The 18,520-nt window shown below is 40.1% G+C and overlaps 1 protein-coding gene across 2 annotated transcripts in view; it reads right to left on the bottom strand.

Moving 5' to 3' along the window:
* PELI2 (pellino E3 ubiquitin protein ligase family member 2) overlaps window positions 1–18,520 on the bottom strand; it is a 74,577-nt gene that overhangs the window by 9,437 nt on the left and 46,620 nt on the right. For both annotated transcript variants that reach the window (XM_055813590.1, XM_055813595.1), the window contains exon 3: window positions 3,390–3,491. In XM_055813590.1, the coding sequence (XP_055669565.1) occupies window positions 3,390–3,491 (102 nt within the window). The remainder of the gene's footprint in view (window positions 1–3,389; window positions 3,492–18,520) is intronic.

Raw genomic sequence — 18,520 nt, 5'->3', positions numbered from 1 at the left:
GGCAGGTAGACTATGTGCATGGTGATTCAAACCACGTGCGTGAAAATATGGTCATTTAATTATGGAAAATGTCAAGAACATTTGGTATTTAGACAGCCTGAACACTGCTCTTCAATGCCTTCTGAATTTCCTTACTGGCCCCTGTATATATATGCCTTACTTCCAACAAGCATCTCCCATGTTTCTTCTTGGTTGTAAGACTGGAAAACATAAAATAAGGAGCTATTCTGGGTTCAAATTTTCGAGACTTTCCTTTTTGTTTCTGGAAAAACTGCAGAATACAAGTCACCAACACTTCTTATTTTCCTTCAAAGAAAAAGGACAGAGATTCTGAGTGGAAGAAGGAAAAAGGTGACAGCTTTTTTGTGAACTGTGAATCTCCCTCATTTTCACAGGAAATCGGCTCTAACCCAATAGATTCAGCTCTCACAGGTTAGAAATGGTACCCTGACCAAGAAAACAGACTTCTGCCATCCCCTTTCCTCATTTCAGGTCCCACTGACTCAAGTGTTACTAACAACTGGCATTCTAAGCTTCTCACATTGCTTACTGTGGTTACTTTAGTGAAGTCATGCAGTGCTGCTCTCCCATTTCACAGAGGGGATGACTGAGATTAAAAAAATAACACCTAAGTGATTTGCCCAAGGTATTACATGTTAGCAGCCAAGCAGGGGCCTCATGTCTCAAGATAAGCCTGTAGTCCAGGTGTTATCCCTTCCCTTTTCAGTTTCCACATCCTTGTTAGCATTCTACAAAAGCCAGGAAAACCTATTTGAAAACAAAACAGCAACCTTCAGGGATTGTCTATCCAAGTGATGCTTGATCAATAGTAAGACTTTACTCCATGGATCAACAAACACCACTTAATTTGTCATCACGTACCACAGGGCTGCACAAAATGATCCTCAAGTAACTTTGCTCTGCCTACAGTAAGATTACTGAGAATAATTAAAAATCTAGTGGTGTTTCTAAATAACAGAAACCTCTTCAGCTGCTCTCTGGCATCACTTGAGCAGCAGCATATTGCCATAGTCTACCAGACTATTCTTTTTTCCCATTCTCACGGCTATCAACCTCTCCAGGGCAATGCATGGAGTACAATCCTCAGAAAACAGCCACAGTGTGTGGAAAAATGAACGAGGACAGTGCTTGAGGTCAAGCTGAGATCAAGTCACAGCATGACAGTCTGCACATCTCAAGACAGAAGAAACAGACTGCACTGAAAAGAGGAATTTCAACAATATGGAAGCCTTAACCCTGACCCATTACTCATTTCAGAGGGCACCAGAAGGACTGAGATACTCTACAAACACAAGATTCAGCTAGAAAAGCGTTCCTAAGATAGAACAGTATGACCTGTTACAAGCCAAACCAGTCATGTAAGTACAAATATATGGTAGGTAATTGCCTGAAATACAAGTCTCTCACAGGTGAAGCAGTACATGGGCCAAAATTAGCACTTCAGCAACATTTCACCAGGCGCCTGAGAGCTGCCAGAAGAAGGCAGCATGATCTGTGTTGGAAAAGCAGCAGTAAGAGATGTATGCTCCAGTGCCAGCTGTGGACATGCAGTTAGGTCTCTGGGTCAGGCAGCGTGGTCCAAGCTGTCTCAGCGTACCACCTTGTGCTGATTCTCTATTGAGCATCAATGGATCTCAAAGGGAAGCAAGGGAAGATAAGTCGTTAGCCGGGCCATGCTATGCTTAACCAGCTCATTCCTCACCGAGCCAAACCCCTGCTTTAGATCCAAAGCATCCTTAATTAGCTCCCTTAACCTACTGCCTTAAAGGGTCACTTCAACCTGTGGAGCATTGCTTTGCCTGCACTTCATCTCCTCACCTCAGGCTGCTTGATTTCATTAGAGTTGCAGCTGAGCATCCCAACCTACCTAATCCTTCATCAGTACTCCCCCCAGGTAAAACCTGTAACCACTACTAGAATATTATGCAATCAAGAAAAGAGCTGTCTATACAATATGCCCAGAAAAGCAACTGTTCTGCAACACCTCTTTATTCATGTTTTGGTGTACACAAGAAGTGGAAAAATTCCAACTTTCAGAAATGGCTTTTCAAAATCTATATACAGGAAACTTTCACTGGAGCTACTCAAGGCACAAAAGCATCTTGCAGAGATAAACAAGTATATCACACAATAACCCAAAAGATTGGGTTACATTTTTCTTTTACTAGTCAACATAAAAAAAAAACAACAAACCACTACTTCATTTCACTCTGGCTGTATGATCCTTCATGCAGCAGCAAGTGAACAAGACTTTTAAAATCAATCTCTATTTGGACCTAATCATTCTGAAATCACACTAGGAAAATTTTATATAGAGCAAAAAACAGAAGCCATATGAAGCAAAGACATCTTGACAGAGCTATTTCCTCTTCTGTCAACAGCACTCAACTGCTGACCCTTCTAAATATGAAAGACTGAATGAGGAGGGATAACAATTCATGATAAGATGCTCTAATTAGAGGTCACTGACAAGACAGACCTGATTAGTCCAGACTGGAAAACGTTGTGCATGTTTGGGTATTTTCCAAGCTTGAAGTCTAAGTTTGTACAGAATTTCTGCTTGCTCATTATATATAATAAAAAAAGTATTGCATAAGAAAATAACTTAGCTTACCAGAATATTAGATGATGCATAAAACCACAAATGCATACAGGAGAGAGCAAAAACATGCTGCACAGGTGGTAGCTTAGAGAAACCGAGCACAGACAGTCCCCTACACCATTTGATATACTTGCAGACCTTTCAGGAACAGTTTTCTTTATCATTCTGTCACTAGTTTGGTCTCCTTTAGCACACAGCTCCCCACATTCCTCTCCCTACCTTTGGCTTTTACCTTCCTCCTTCCCCATCCCATGTTGTACTTCTATCCACTTCCTTGTTACCCCAGATACTTAGTTAACTGGAGGGTGGAGGGTGTACTCTTGTGCTTATTCATGAATCCAAACCGAGCACACATTTCTTTCTAGTACTATTTGTACAGTTGCTACACTGTCCCTGCAGAAAAAACAGAGTCCTGTGAAAGCAGTAAGGATATTAACAGATGCTGGCACTGGTTTGAGAAGAGCAGACAATGCAAAATTTCAAAGTGCTCCCATATTAACGCATCTGGGTTCAACCACGGAAATTCCACAGATCACAAAGATACGCAGAAGATATTGCCTGAAATATAAGTCTCTCACAGGTGAAGTAGTACATGGGCCAAAATTAGCACTTCGGCAACATTTCACCAGGCACCTGAGAGCTGCCAGAAGAAGGCAGCACGATCTGTGTTGGAAAAGCAGCAGTAAGAGATGTATGCAGATAATGCAGAACTGTGATTCTGTATGTTGCTTTTAAAAAACAATGCATGTATTGTATTGAGTCTTACCTGAAACATGTCCGTATCTTTATCATGAGTATATTCCACTACAACAGTCTGGTTTCTGGATAACGTGTAAGAGATACTGTGCTGACCTTTACAGCTGATGGCCTGTTGAATAAAAAAAGATGTCTATTATACACAGCCTCCACAAAAATATAATAATCAAATTCATTTCACTATATAAATACCTTTACTATGATCAGGAAAAGCAGTGTATCGGAACATTTTATTACAAGGGTGGGCAAACACATACCATAGGATTTTTTTTGTTTTTAATGAAAAACCAAGCTACACTTGTTTCTAGTTCAGAAGTAGCCAATACCTTCCATTTTCATAGTTTAGACTCCAAACACATGTGGTTTTTTTCCTGAAATTCTATTAAGTTCTTAACCCTCATAGGAACTTGTACCCCAGCAAAGAGCTGGCTTTTAGGGTTCCTTGGTTTGTTTTTAAAGCAAGTAAGCAGTACAATTGATTTCCAGTTAAAAGCACTAGGATTTCAGGGGTATCATTACAGTTAAGAAGATTCCTAGTTATATCAGAAAGGGCCAAGCAGTTTTACATAAATTGTGACAAAGCGTGAGCACTTTCAACCTGGGTTTCTTCATTGAAGGGTACTTCTTGCTACCCGTCAAAGGAAACTGATCTCTGTAGATACAGATCAGACTAAAGAGTATTCAAAATAAGACTAGAAGAGGACAACTCCTGTTACTCTGCTATATCTGACTGAGACTGCATTCCTTACTTGTTAAGATTTCCCAGGTTTACATCTCTAAGTTGCCTTTTTACTAGTCCAGCAGCTACTTCAGAGAACAAAACAGAGGCATCACCCCCAACACAAGAGCAGTCCCAGTTCAGAGGAAAACAGCAAGAAACAGTTTTTCTTGATAAATAAACACAGAGCAGAGTTCTCACAGCAGAGAACCGTAAGAAAGAGCAGGGCCCAGTACAATCCTTTAAGAACCTCAGAGACTCAGCATACAAAGTTTTGTGACGCTGGTGATAGTTAGTCTTTTAAGCCTGAGAAACAAACACTCACTTCAAATGATTAAGCGGTGTCTCAAAAGTGTAGCTGCACTAGTTGCACAATGCACATGCACTAGTAAAAGTTTCAGGATTGAGGGAAACAAGCAGAGAAACTAAATCTAACAGGGAATGTAAGGTCCATATAACTGCACGAGTTTATGAAAGGCAATGACTGTTACTGCCCAGCAAACACTTTGCAGACACTTATGTATTGAATTAATAGGTTAATTAAAGCTTTCTCCAGTTTTCTGCTAAGGAGGGTTAATTTTCTAGAAGAGGTTCTCTCACTAGCTCCATCAATGCTGCTCTACACCTACAAAATTCACAGATAGGGATGATTAAGCAACTAAATATAACCTACTCATCTGTCTGTCATCTCTTCACAAAAGTCTAAATTATTCCGAAGTTACAGATCAATTAAATCATTAAGCCTTAATGAATACTGGATGTATTAAACGCATCTATGCGCATACTAAAAGCCCACTAAGGGTTAGCAAAACTATTTGACAATTATTGAAAAAACAGAATAAAAGAATTTTTTGTAAACCTCATACATTTACAGCAACAGGTTAGAGACTACTTCTACAACATGCCTCTTGCTGAAAACTCTTAGCAGCTCTAACTCTTGCTAAAGGTTAGGATTAGGTGAGAATACCTGGAAGCAAGGGTTTAGGCAAGATGACTTTTCCAGTCCCTTCCAGTACCTTTTTCTGCAACAAACCTTTTAACAAAACTTAAAGCCATAAAGTCTAGTCTCCCTGATTTTATTCCAACAGTTATAACAGCCAAAAAGTGAGGTAAACATATTTGGTAATCAGCAGTACACCGTTTCTAAACTTCCCAGTTTAAATTTACAGTGTTTCGTAATAACCATTATGCTGGTGCAGTAAGTTGCAAGGACAAAGAGCATCTTGAGATGCAATTCAAACGAAGTCACTAACACTTTGTGACATGGTAGGACACTGAACTGTAGTAGGTCTGAAGCATGTATAAAGTTTGACAACTACCAAGGGGGTCTCAAGCCCTGAGCAGGTCTCAGGTGTTCCTAGAATATAAATGAAACTGATGAACAGGAAACCCTTACACCTGGCATTTTAAGCATAATATGGGAATAATTAATCTATATTCATATCATATATCATAATTTCAAACACCAGAAAGTAATAGCTTTCACACACAAAGTTTTCATGAATTTCCACAAAATCATGTTGCAGCTGCAGATACAACGGAGCACAGGCCCATCAGCAGCTATTAACAACGGTCCTGGCTTCAGCTCCAGCCAGTCTGTCAGCACTGACCACCAGCAACTGGGTAAAATTCCCAGGCAGGGATACGTGCCCTAAGCTTATGCTCTTGTTAGACAAAACACTGGATCAAATGGAAATTTTGGCAAGACCCAAACCTGGAAGTTTTAAGGCCAGATAAAAAAACCAAAGGGGGGAAATTTAAGGACTTCCAGAATTCTTTAGTTAGGTCATGTCCTATACCGACAGAACTTGGGACTTAGACATATTAATAATTCCCGTGAGGTTGACCAGGGTCAGTATCTCCTCTGAAATACTAGGGTAGGACAATCTTTTTCTTTTCTGTGCGTGTTCCTTTCCCTCTCAACTTTACTTCCACATCTTATTTCCCCTCCTCTTTGTTTTCTGCTGTTTAAAACCAGTTACTTTTAGTGTGAAATGCTGCATTTAGTTTCCTGGAATTGTGTAATTATTTTTTGAAAAAGCCAAGAACATTATGAGAAAAGTTTCAACTTGTGTGCTTTCACAGTCTGCTCAGCAACAACAGTTGCTCCAATTCAAAGACATTATACAGGTATTTTAATTGCTGGTCTCAAAACAATTGGCCACTTTCAAGTCAACAAAATAACAGTATTTGAGGAGCTACACAAAACAGAAGAACTATTCACAATGACTATGACAAGTGAAAGGTAAGTGTCTCAATAAGACAACATTGTAAGTGTTGCCACAGCAAAGTCATGAAGGATTTTGACAGCTTGAGGAGCTACCGAAGCATACTACAAGTACCAAAAAAGTTTGGAGAGTGATTGCCTCAAACCTCTGAAAATTGGTTTGTAGCAGCCAAAATAGCAAGGTTGCCTCTTTACTGCTTTCAGCATTCAAATTTCCAGACTTTTTTCTACCAGTAAGACTAACACCCCACCCACCCACCAAAAACCTTGATGCTGTCATGTAACTGCACTGCTGTGGTAACTGAAGTTGGGATGAAAAAAGCCTTGACTCCCATGGGACATACAGAAGCATCACACGTTTAACAGATTACTTCAGTTTCAGGCTGGACACCACCACATCCACCTTCCCAGACACAAACTAAAACATGAGAGCACAAAAACTAGGCACCGAACCTTACCTCTGTCTCTGCACCTCCACCCCAAGACTGCAAAGACCCACCAGAGCAGTAGTGTGTATTTTCAAAGCTCATACTCAAGAGCCCACCAAACTCTTCAGTGTATTTGAGAGCAGTTCTCTCATATCTTCCAGGTTCTTAAAAGTTTAGTGAAAGTCATCAACAGCACAGGAGAAAAACACTACCCTAAATCAGCTCCCAACAGAAACAAATGCTGGAAAAACCTTCCTAATGTATATAGCCTGAGCCTGCCCAATGAATGTGAAACGTGGCTCCAGACTAGCCATAGCATATGGCACCTCTTGTCCAGCCGGAATGCTGGTGGGGAGATAGAGGCGAGATGAATTCAGCCGCCTACACAACAGTTTGTTTTATATGGTTAAGAGTCTCAAGCTGCTGAATTCAAGTAATTCCCTTCAGAGGAAACAGATAGCAAAGTACAGACTGACAAAAAACCCGTGGTGGAATAGAGCGAACAACCAACAGCAGCAAGATATTTTGTCCAGAATAATTCCACTGTTAGTGGCTTTATGCCCATATTGGGGCTGGGGAATTTTTAAAAGTCCAAGTGCAAGCAACAAGGGAATCCTGAGGTGCCACATCCCTGGCATGAAGGGACAGATCGCCACAGCATCTTTCCAAGACAGAGCTCTTATTTGCACAGTAATCCATCCATCTCCATAGGGCTTTAAAGTTGGAGGACAGCATGCAGCAGCTCCAAGCCTCACTACATATTGAGCCAGTTTACCGTAGCAGGCAGGCTCTTCTCCCCATAACTTGAAGTAAACCCCACAGCTACCCACACTTGCATGGCACTCCCACTGCCCTGAGCGCTCCCATGATTTCGGGTCATCAGAACCACCGTATCTTATCAGAGACTGAAAGGAGCTGCATCTGAGAAGTCCCACTGTCTCACCCCCCATGCTAACAGGGTCTAAACAAATATTAAAAAAAACAAAACCAACACAAAACACTTTGCTAGTAGCCTAAGTTTTTAGTTATATCCTTTCTGATGGCTGGAATTACACTTAGCCTTGCTTTTCCCCCTGCCTCCTTACATACACTTTTCATTCTTGCTCTCCTCTGTTTTGAGAGCAAAACCTTGTTCCAGCACTCTGCACTCATCACCAAAGCAGCAGCTAAAGGCTAGAGCTTACAAATCTGTCTGGTCTCAGAGGAACTAAGATCATATAAATACTACTTTCCCAGCAGCAATGTAGCAACTCAGCCAGCCCCTGGCACATCCCAGCCCACCTGAGTTCTTTGCTCTCCACTCACACCCCTGCCCTGGAAAGGTAGCTGCTATCAGTTTTACCACCATTTCAAGAAGTGAGAAAGTAGAATTCCCTCACCCCACATATAAAACCACCTTGCAGATATGGGGAACAAGAATACATAAAGGTTTCATTCAAGAAACAGTTATTTCTTAGTACTTTGCTTTTTTAGCAAAGATAGATAAAAAGGAGGGAACACAAAACTAAAAATAAGTCTTCAGCAGATTGGACGTAGGCCCAGCTGACTGGCAGTGATGCCACTGCCACATTTACAAACACTGCGTTACCCAGGAGCGTGCACTGTGCTGAATGGCACAGCTCCACTGAGTGCCACCTCTCTCCCAGCCACTGGTCACATTGGTGGCTACTGTCCTGGAAACCAGCAGAAAGGTCAGTACATCTGAAAAACTTTAACTTGTTTTTGTTGCACAATGACAGATCAGTGTCAAACATCTCCAGAAATGCCTTTATCAACCAACAAGCCACAAGGAGGCAAAACAGCAGCAAACCACCCCTTCTTCAGGAGCACACGAAAAGCCTGTAAAATCATCTGACCTAAGATGGAATTCTTTTTCAAGAGGTTAACTATACCATGTTGGATTTCTCCAAGCACAACAAGAAAAGCCACATTTTCCTTGCATTCCTTTTTTTTAATGGGCTATTCTTTGAGATCTCTGAAAGCTCCTTTTTTTGCACACCATGATGAAGCAATGTATATTCTTAAAATTTGTCTTCTGTAATAAGCATGCCACTGTTTTGACCAATGACAGACATAAGGGTATATAGCAAATATTCTGGCTTAAGGATCAGACCTGAAGAAAGGCTTGCAAAGTACACATTTGTTTTTTCCCCATCCCCCAAAATTATACTAATTGTTTTATGAAGATGTTCTACATTATATACTACACAGATTTTACATCTACCCTCAGCCAGAAGCACCTATCTAGAAGCACCTTCTGGTATGCTGCAGCTCTCCTGCACACTGATGAAGTTGCTCATTTCCCTTAGTCATCTTCAGCTCAAGAATTCAAGAACAGGTCAGGTGCTCACTGCATGACTACATTAACAGAACAATATTAGGTCAAACCTTCCATGTAAAGAGTATGTCAATGAACTAGAAAAGCAGATCCCAAAATTCTCACAGCATTTAGGCTGCTGCTTACAAGCCTTGCAGGAAGCAGGTCTAATCCACTTCTAGAAACGGAGATTTTGCTTTTTTTCTGGTCTGCAAGCAATGTTTCCAAGAAAAGAAAAGAAAAAAGCTCTGCATTCAGCAATTTAGACTTCACAGTCCACTTGTGCCTAGCTAGCTCCCCAAAGATCAGGGGGGACTTAGCATTATTACGGTTACCAACTCTTCTGTGCTATAGTAGATGTGAAGGCTAAAATCCATTAAGAAAGAGAGGCAGATGTCTCACAGGAAGGACTGCTCCATTAGAATAAGAGGTTTAGTTTAGTTAATTAGGTTGGATTAGGACAATAAAATGATTTATGGGAACACTTTAGTTTTCTTTGTTGGTAGTCAAGCTGACCGACACCACACTGACGTGTTTAAAATTAATGACAGCAGTGCCTTCATGAGTTAAATGCTTTCTTACTTGGCTGCTGGCCTTCAATTTCTTTTATAAAAAGAGAACACAAGAAACACTCAGGGACGTCAGACAAAAGATCTTGCAACTTAAAAGGAAGCTTTAGCTGGCAAGGAAGGAATCCTTTTAAAGCAAAGAACACATCACATTTCCACTGGATTTCTGGACAGACTGACTGCCAGAGCCAGCAGACATTAGGTTACCGTAAGAAAACACAACAAAAGCTCGTGATCATGACACACTGATATTTTGCCCACATCAGAAAACTGCGTCCACTTAGGAAGTTTCCCAGCAAATTATGACAAATGTCTATTCATATAACATTAACTAAAGACTGTCTGCAATTTTACTCTGTCTCAACTGAAACCCAACAGTAACTGTCCCGAATCACTGCTTCTGTAACACTAGAGCTCAATAACACTGAAAATTTACAGTGACCTCTGGCTATTGATACGGCTATTATATATAATTTTCCTCTAGCCTTTTGCAAAGAAAACAGAAGACATTATCATGGAAACCTTACGGGTTTCATGTGCCTACAGGAGGGGCTGAAATGACTGTACCAACCAGAATCACAGGCCTGGCTGTTTAAGAAGTCTGCATCTGCTCCCTGCACAGCTCCATACAAGCCTATCCTGCCGCGTTCTTCCTTCCCTTATAAACAAGTGTCTACATTAGAACTGCACTAACATCCACATGCACATTTGTTGAATACCAATGCTAACACCTTGTCTGTAATTTCAGCTGTCAATATTCTCTTGACAAGTAAACGAGTGTTAGGAAATGGTCAAAAAAGACCAAGAGTCAGCAAATGTAGGTAAAGTAGAATGCATATGCCACCATAAAGAAATAAAGTTTTGTAGACAGCGCAGTGCACATTTCTGACAATTTTTTAATACATATACTGATGGTGCAACTACCTACAGGCAAATTATTTCTTTTTCCTACATGGTAAATTCAATAGAGCAATGATTGCCTCGTGAGAAACACCAATTAACTATAAAACCATTACCAATTCCTCATTGGTGTCAGATAGTTTTGTTTATTTGTTAAATGGTCCAAGCACTAACAAACAGACCGGGGAAAGCTCAAAATACACATGTAACAAGTTATTGGACAACAGACACTTGACATTTAAGAAAACAGTTTAAAACTAGATACATGTGGCACTGTTGGCACTCCTGCTCATTATACACCAGTTGATGCATGTAACCTGCAGCCACCCGTCTTCAATCTGCTGAATCCAAGTCACCCCCACGAAACTCACGGTACAAGGGCTCAGTGCATATGCAGAATCAGTTTCAGCAAATAATCTAGTTTATTTACACTTCAAGATTTTATGGCTTTCAAAGCATTCACAGGTTTGTCCTATGTACTCTTTCATGCTGATCTTGGAGATTAGCAGGGGAGGGAGGTGGGCAGAAGGGACAACACATTTGTCTCTAGCATACATCAAAGCCATCTGCTACAAGTGCACATGAGGTGGTGTGCTACTAAAGCAATTTACCATTTATCAACTTACCAGACAGATAGATGTTAAATCATTTTCTCCTTGTGCTGAATTTGCATTGCTGTGCAATTATAGACAACTAGCCAATACAGTTGCCTACTGCCTTTCTCCAGAAGAGGCATCAAAATATGCATTCTCGTAATTCTCTATTTTGGGTACTGCAACAAGTAAGGAGGCAATGATCTAAAAGTATTTCTAGATAAGCTACTGTAAAGCTAGGTCAGGCTTGACAGACACTTGACTGCATGCTGTTATTCCAGGGAACAATGTAGAATAGGCTACTCCTCAGACAAAAGCAAGTTTTCAAAACACATCTTCAAAATGCATAGTGGGTGTTGACTAAGTTGCACAAATTAAAGTCCGGTCATCAAAACCATCACTGCTGCAGGCACTTACTAGACCCAAGTCCTATCTCATACCTAGGAGTCTTGCCCAGCCCTGGTAAAGCAGCCCAAGTTCTTCCACTTAAAGTATCAAAAGCAGCTCAAAATAGGTGCCAGTTTATACTAACAGGCACAGCTATACAATACAGGAGCTGAGGAATTCTTTTGTAAATCACAAACTTCTGGTGGTTGTGAATCAACCCCTTACCTAATCAACCCAAGAATCCTTTTCCTTCCTATCTCATCTTTTATCTTTTCTAACCCTTAAAACCTTTCCTTTCCCCTTCCATTTTCTTCCATCCACGCTCAGTAACATTTTATCACAAGTGATCTTTCATCCAGCTTTGAAATAGTCTGTGGTTTTTCTCTTTTAGTCAGCTTGGTAAGTTTCCTTCACCAAGCAGACTAGAGCTAGAGACCGCTCAGAGGCACAACACAAAGCTGTGGCAGTGTCACATACATCAACTACCCACAGCATAAGTCATTTACCCCAAACTCATGAACGCTCCTCTGGGCAAATTACTGCCTGCATATTCCTGCTACACTTTCTATCACAAGTTCTGCTCTGGAGTTACCTGCTGTAGTCCTGTGCTGAGGACGCATATCACCTGCTTTGGAAACCCAGGAGATGTACGTTTATTACTGTCCTGTTCATCTATTTGGTATGTGACCTTAACTGACTTTGAACAATTATATTTTAATCACACTTCAAAAAAACCCTCAACAAACAACAGCCTAAGTCATACTACAACTTCTTATTTACTCCACCAGGTATTCTCTTTTCATTATCTCAGCTGATCACTACAGAGCATATAGAGATCCATCCACTGTGTTACAGGTTAGATTTCCATGTACCTGTGAATACAGATTACAACCGAATGATTTAGATACTTTTCGGAAGACACATCAGTTCCTGTTTCAGCTTCAACCCTCCATGCAGTCATATCGCTATCTACAAGAAAAATGCATATAGGCATGAATTTGCAAAGTAGTTTTGCAAAGTATTTTATTGCTATTTGTGAAAAGGAAGCAAAATATCCCCCCAAAATAGGACCAAAATGTTTAACAAATTCCTGCCAGGATACTGCTTTGGAACAAGACCTCTTACAATATACTGAGCATTCGAGGCTCTCTATCTGCAGCAAGCAGGGAAGAAAATAAGACATAAGTAGCTGCGCTATGCTGAGAGCTCCTGTTCCTAGTCATGCTGCTAGGACTTTAGTAGCACTAGAGCTGATTACCCTCATATAATGGAGCTGACTCTCCTCATCTCCACAGTAAAGTAGCCTAAGAAACCCTTTGTTGAAAAAGCAAGGGACACTGAAGAGACTAGCAGTCTACTAGAACAGGCTTTGCACAAGAGACAGTTCAGCTACAGCTGTTCCAGGCAGAAACACTAAATTGTTGACTGGAAAAAAGCCTACTATACCTAGAGCTGTGCTGAATATGATGCTTGCTGTGTTTAGATCACATACCAAAGACCAGTAAGACCTTCACTGACATGTGACCTTCCAAAAGCAAGACTTCTGACCCCAAAACTCCTGGCATTAGTTCACTAAGGGCAGGGTCTCTTTCGGGAGACTACAAGCCTATAAATTTAAAAATGAAGGCATAAACTCAATTTTGCCACTGCAGCTGGAGCACATCTCCCAAGACTCTTGATACACCCACAAAAATATCAGTAATTAGAAAAGGATGCAACAGTGTTTGTAGCTGAACATTCTGGTGCCAACAGTCTACAATTCATTTATATACATCAGGAACAAAAGCAGCAGATGCCTGGCTACATTTACGTATTTTGATATGCCAAGCACACAAAATAGCCACAAATTGGAATCCTTAACTAAAAATCAGACAAAAAAAATAAACAGTGATAAAGTCCCCTCAAGGGCTTCTATCAATACACAGACTGAAAGATTTGTACACTCGGCGCATCAGCAGTGAATGCTTCTGTGAATCAAAGCACCCATGAGCACCAATCTAAGTCTGCCTGCCAAAGGAAGGCACATAATAACACGATGAGAAGCTGCATATCATTCTGTAGCTTCCAGAAACCATAAATTCAATCTGACACAAATAAATTTTACATTAAGACACCCAAAGACTCTCCAGACAGTTACCTTAACAGACCTGTTAAGCAGCTGCACAAAAAACTCAAGAGAAAAAAAATAAATTAAAATGTGAACTTCCTCTTGCCAAAAAGCCATTTAGTGCTTACAGAAAGCAGTTACATTATATAAAGCCCAACAAGGGACAGAAGCTGCTTGCTAGACTTCACACTATAGCTAGAGTCTTGATAGAAAGCACTCTTCAACAGAACAAACTCAAAAGCAATCAGATTCTTTTCTATTGGTCTGAGATTTCTACAGAAATTACAAGCCATCACAACAAACTGGACTTTGTAGCATTTTGCTTCATGAAGACTACCAACAAAAAAATTCCTGCAGAATAGTTCAACTGGTACTTGAACCAAGATGGACAAACATTACTGACAGCAGCTCTCAGGAAATTCAAATTAAGCCCACCTTCCAAACAGAGCATCCTTACTGCAAGACACTTCAGTGGCAGAAGGCACCAAAGGGTACATCTGTAGGATCTGCCTCCTATAGAGATGAAGGCAATGGGTCTGACCAGCAGGCACTCAGTATGCTAATACTCAAGAAGAAATAGCATGCATCTCACACATAGGAAATGATCACATTTTTTTGAAGTCCTATGAGTCTACAGTAAACAGAAGTATTTCTAATCTTTCCAGTTACTTATACATATCACCAAGCATCCTCCTACGTGAAGGTCAGAACTGATAGTCCTTGTACACAACTTAGTATAGTTAAAAACACACACTCTTTGAACTCAACTGAGCTACTGAAGTGATTTAAGTCAACAAGATAACACAACAAGCAGCAGTCAAAATGCAATCCTGATTTATGTTGCTGCACAGGAGTTGAAAAATCAACTTGCTAACAAGTGGGAAGCAAGGAGATGTGCAATTGCTAAGCTCATTTCAAATCATAACTGACCGCAAGCCCCTCCAAGTGCTGTCTCTGAATCCAGGCAGAACTGAAAACAAGGCTGGCCCTGATGCTGAGACTTTTTAAAAAAAATTATCGAGGAGAAAAAAAAAAAAGACAGACCATCTCTTCATGCAGATGGCATGGCTCTGGGAGTAACTAGTACTGCCTCCTCACCTTGCAAATTGAGGACAGTGAGAAAGCAGTAAGTACATATCCCACTCTCAGTCACCTACCTGAACTATAACAAAGTGTTAGCAACCAAATTCTGGATTCATTTATCAGAATGTTTTAACCCTGCAAAAATGTTGTAGTCCAAGTTAACAGCTAGGTTCACAAAATATATTCAACACTAGTACAGGGAGGTTCAACTAAAGCCAACTATTTAACTACAGCATCTTTGTCTATTTACTGACTTCAGTGTGGAATACCAGATTGGGGAAAATTTCAGTATTACCGGTTCGCTACGTAAAGCAAGTACAAAAGAACTGTCTGAAAGCACTTAAGCTAAAACATGGGTCATGTCTGCCACTAAATAGCTTCGACATCACAGTGAAGCCGAAGAGAACTTGTACATCAGTCCAACACAGTCACTGCTGCAAGTATGCCACATCCTCAGCCTCTGCCCCCCAGAGCAGAATGCTCCATCTACCCGATCATTTAGTTACATTCCAAAACCCAGGGTGTGTAAGGGTGAGCACAGGGCAATTAACACCCAGGAAAATTCAAGCCCATAGACAGACATCTGACAGAGCAGCCACATCTGTTTCACTTCTGTCAGATAAAGACCACCACAGCCCATTACTATTCTGAGTCAGCAGCAAAATCCCTCCCTCTGTGGCTTTGGAACAGAATAAATTTTGCTTAGTCTAGATTGTACTGAAGGATATTAGTGTTCAGAGAAAGTAATTAGGGGATTAGTCGCCTCTATTGGTCTCAGTTCCTGTTATTTTCATTGTGTTCTCAAATTCAAATCTTCTGTCATTTTTCAGTAAGATTAATTCAGACAGAGGGGAGCAAGGAAAATTTATGTCCCTTAAATTTAAATCTATCATACCAGCTTAAAGATTCAAGCCACAAAGATTTGGTTTAAAATTTATAATACTGGGGTTTGGTTTTAGCAGGCCGTGCTAGATGCAGTCATATCTGTAAGTTACCACTTATCTCTTCTGCAATTTATTACAATTTACAGCAAGCTTTACAGGCAACTTGCTTTATATTCATGTTAGATAAGAGAACAGCTCATCAAAAGCTATGCACTTCATACAACATGGTTTTACCACTGATATGACCTGTTTCCCCCTCTTCCCCAAACACACATACAGGCGCTCTCAAAAATAAGCAAGGCAGAACTCTGTCCTGTGTTAACACTTTTTTTCCCTGTATGTACATTTAGTAATAAGGCCCAAGTTATCTGAGCATATGATCAAAAAGATATTTTTTTAAAAAGGTACAAGACAAGACTAGAGTTGCAGCAGCAAAATTACAGGATAAGTCACTGTTTCTATGAAAAATACAGACTAGTACCTAATGATGTATGGGATTTGGGGGTTTATAGTGAATGAAATAAACACTGAGAAACAATATTACACAATGCACTTCACAGGCCCACAGCATAAATAAGGCATGGTTTTAATTAGTGCTATGGAATATCAAGTGATTCTGAGGGTAAAGCAGCCTGTATTTATGTGGAGAATATAGAAAGCCTATGAAATGACATACAGCAAAAAGCACTTCGAGGACCTTTGTTTTCCCCACCAGCATGCCTAGGCACAAGTTCACATAAAAATTAGTGTTTCCCAGTATTAACTGATTTTAATCAAATTTTTAATTTGGTGTCTTGAACCACTTGTTTTCTTACATCAGCTGTGTAAACCAGGTTTTAACAAGCTGGAAAATAACTGCATTGAACTCCTCTCCTGGTAGAGCTTTGAATCTGTCTTGTGACAGTTAGTACCGAGTGCCAAATGCCCCTATCAGGCTGCCCATAATAAAGATAAATGGGTTCAAGATTATTGCTTACATTTAAGAATTCATAAATTTACATCCATTTGAGAGTTTTAATAGCAGTATTTGACATGATTCAACCCATCTCACCATCCACAATTTTACAAGTTTACTGAAAAGCAGAACAAAACCACCCTCCCAGTATTTCCTCTCTTTAAGTCTTTTGCACTGCAGCACAACACACACGCAGCGTGACAAGCCTGCGAGACTCCCCTGTATAACACCACACTAAGTTCAAGTTACAGCTCTGTGAGCTTCCAAAAGACTTTGCCCCGAGTTTAATGCTTTTGACTGCTGTCAAGACATTCATTGTTTTCCCTTGGAGGCAGCACATGAGCTGCAGATTGCCAGTTAAAGAGTGTTGGTGCAGACACCTACACATTTTGTGTACCGCTGAAGAGACTACTGCTTACTCACTCTTTGCAGCCCACGACCACAACTGCTGCCAGTGGAACAGCTTGTGTAGATGGTCCTGAACCTGCCCGGGTCCATGAGCTGAGCTGGCCAACACCCACTATTTTTGACGAAGTGGTTTAAAGGACAAACCGCTCTCATCCACACAACCGGGTCTGACGTTTAGTCTGTTGATTATGCACGTTATACAGGTTTTTAAGCTTATTCGACACATGAAATAAATACATATTAACTGCTGTTTATTACAGACCAATGTTCATAAGTTTCAGAGCTTTGACAATTCCAGCATAAAAATGATGCTGCAGATAAGAACAAGAAGACTGTCTTCTGCAAGCCCTCTGACAAAAAAGCCCATTACCACTTTCCAGAAAGTTGCTGCATAAAAGCAGTCCCAGAATCATCCAAGTCATTTGCACCATCCCTTCTTTCTGCATCAACCTCCACCTTCCAGACTTACCTAACCTTTATGTCCTCTTGACCAAATAGCTAACGACTGTTGTTCCATGATTCGGAAAACATATATTGTATTATATCTATATAGTATATCATTTAAAACATTGAAATCACATGGCTTGGGTAAAGTGTTAGTCAAATTCCAGTACACTTCTGGAATATCTGGATGGTATCCATAGGAATCCTCAGGATGCCGAATGTACAAATGGCAAGTTAAGTCAAATGAATATGACTGAATTAGGAAGCAGCTACAGCAACTCCCTAGAGCAAACGCTATCTACAAATACATGACCAGATTATCTAATGCAGGTAGCAGTAGAAAAATCATGAATAGACTGTTTTAATATAAAATAAACAGCAGTGACTGTGAAGATCAAATTGCTAGAACTGAACAGCCACCACTCTGCTGAGCTAAAAAAGTAATTTAAGAACAGTTAATGTGGGAAACTGCACTGAAACAAATTGATTCTTTCACAAGGTATGAACTGTGAAGCTACAAAACCCAGTAGGAAACCTAATTAATGACAACAGACGAAAATGGCAATCCAGATCAAATGCCAGATAAAAAAAATAATTAAGAAATTACATCTTTTTAGAGCAAATACAATAAAAGGAAATGCAAAGAAAATTATAATCTCTTCAAAGTCAATATAACTAAAGAATGTATTCAAATTCACATGTACCATAAATTGTAACTGAAAAAAAGCTTACCGGTATTTGTAACACCAGTGCAGACTCACTGATCCTTAAAAACAATAACTAAATAACATAGTATTGTTGGAGAAATGCAGACCACAGAGTGCAATGCCAATAATTTTTTTTTTATGTACAGATTGTACACAAATAGGTAGCTTTACTTAAAGCATTACTTTCAGAAAACAGTAGCAGAACCCTTATTCAGTTCTTCAAGAAACATGTATGGAAGGGTTTGAGTGGCTCAATAACTGAATGCACTCCCCACCTGCAACATGACTTTGAACAGCTTACTGTCTCAGCACATCTTGTCCTATCAAAACATTAATTTTTGCATTGACTCTCCAATGCTTTAATAAATTTCTGGGATAATGGCATTCATTCAGTAACAGAAAGCCTAGTAAATG

This window comes from Falco peregrinus, chromosome 1 (genome assembly GCF_023634155.1).
Source record: "Falco peregrinus isolate bFalPer1 chromosome 1, bFalPer1.pri, whole genome shotgun sequence".
Taxonomy (NCBI): domain Eukaryota; kingdom Metazoa; phylum Chordata; class Aves; order Falconiformes; family Falconidae; genus Falco; species Falco peregrinus.
Note: the sequence above shows the minus strand (reverse complement) of the source record. Positions and strands in the feature narration are given on the sequence as shown.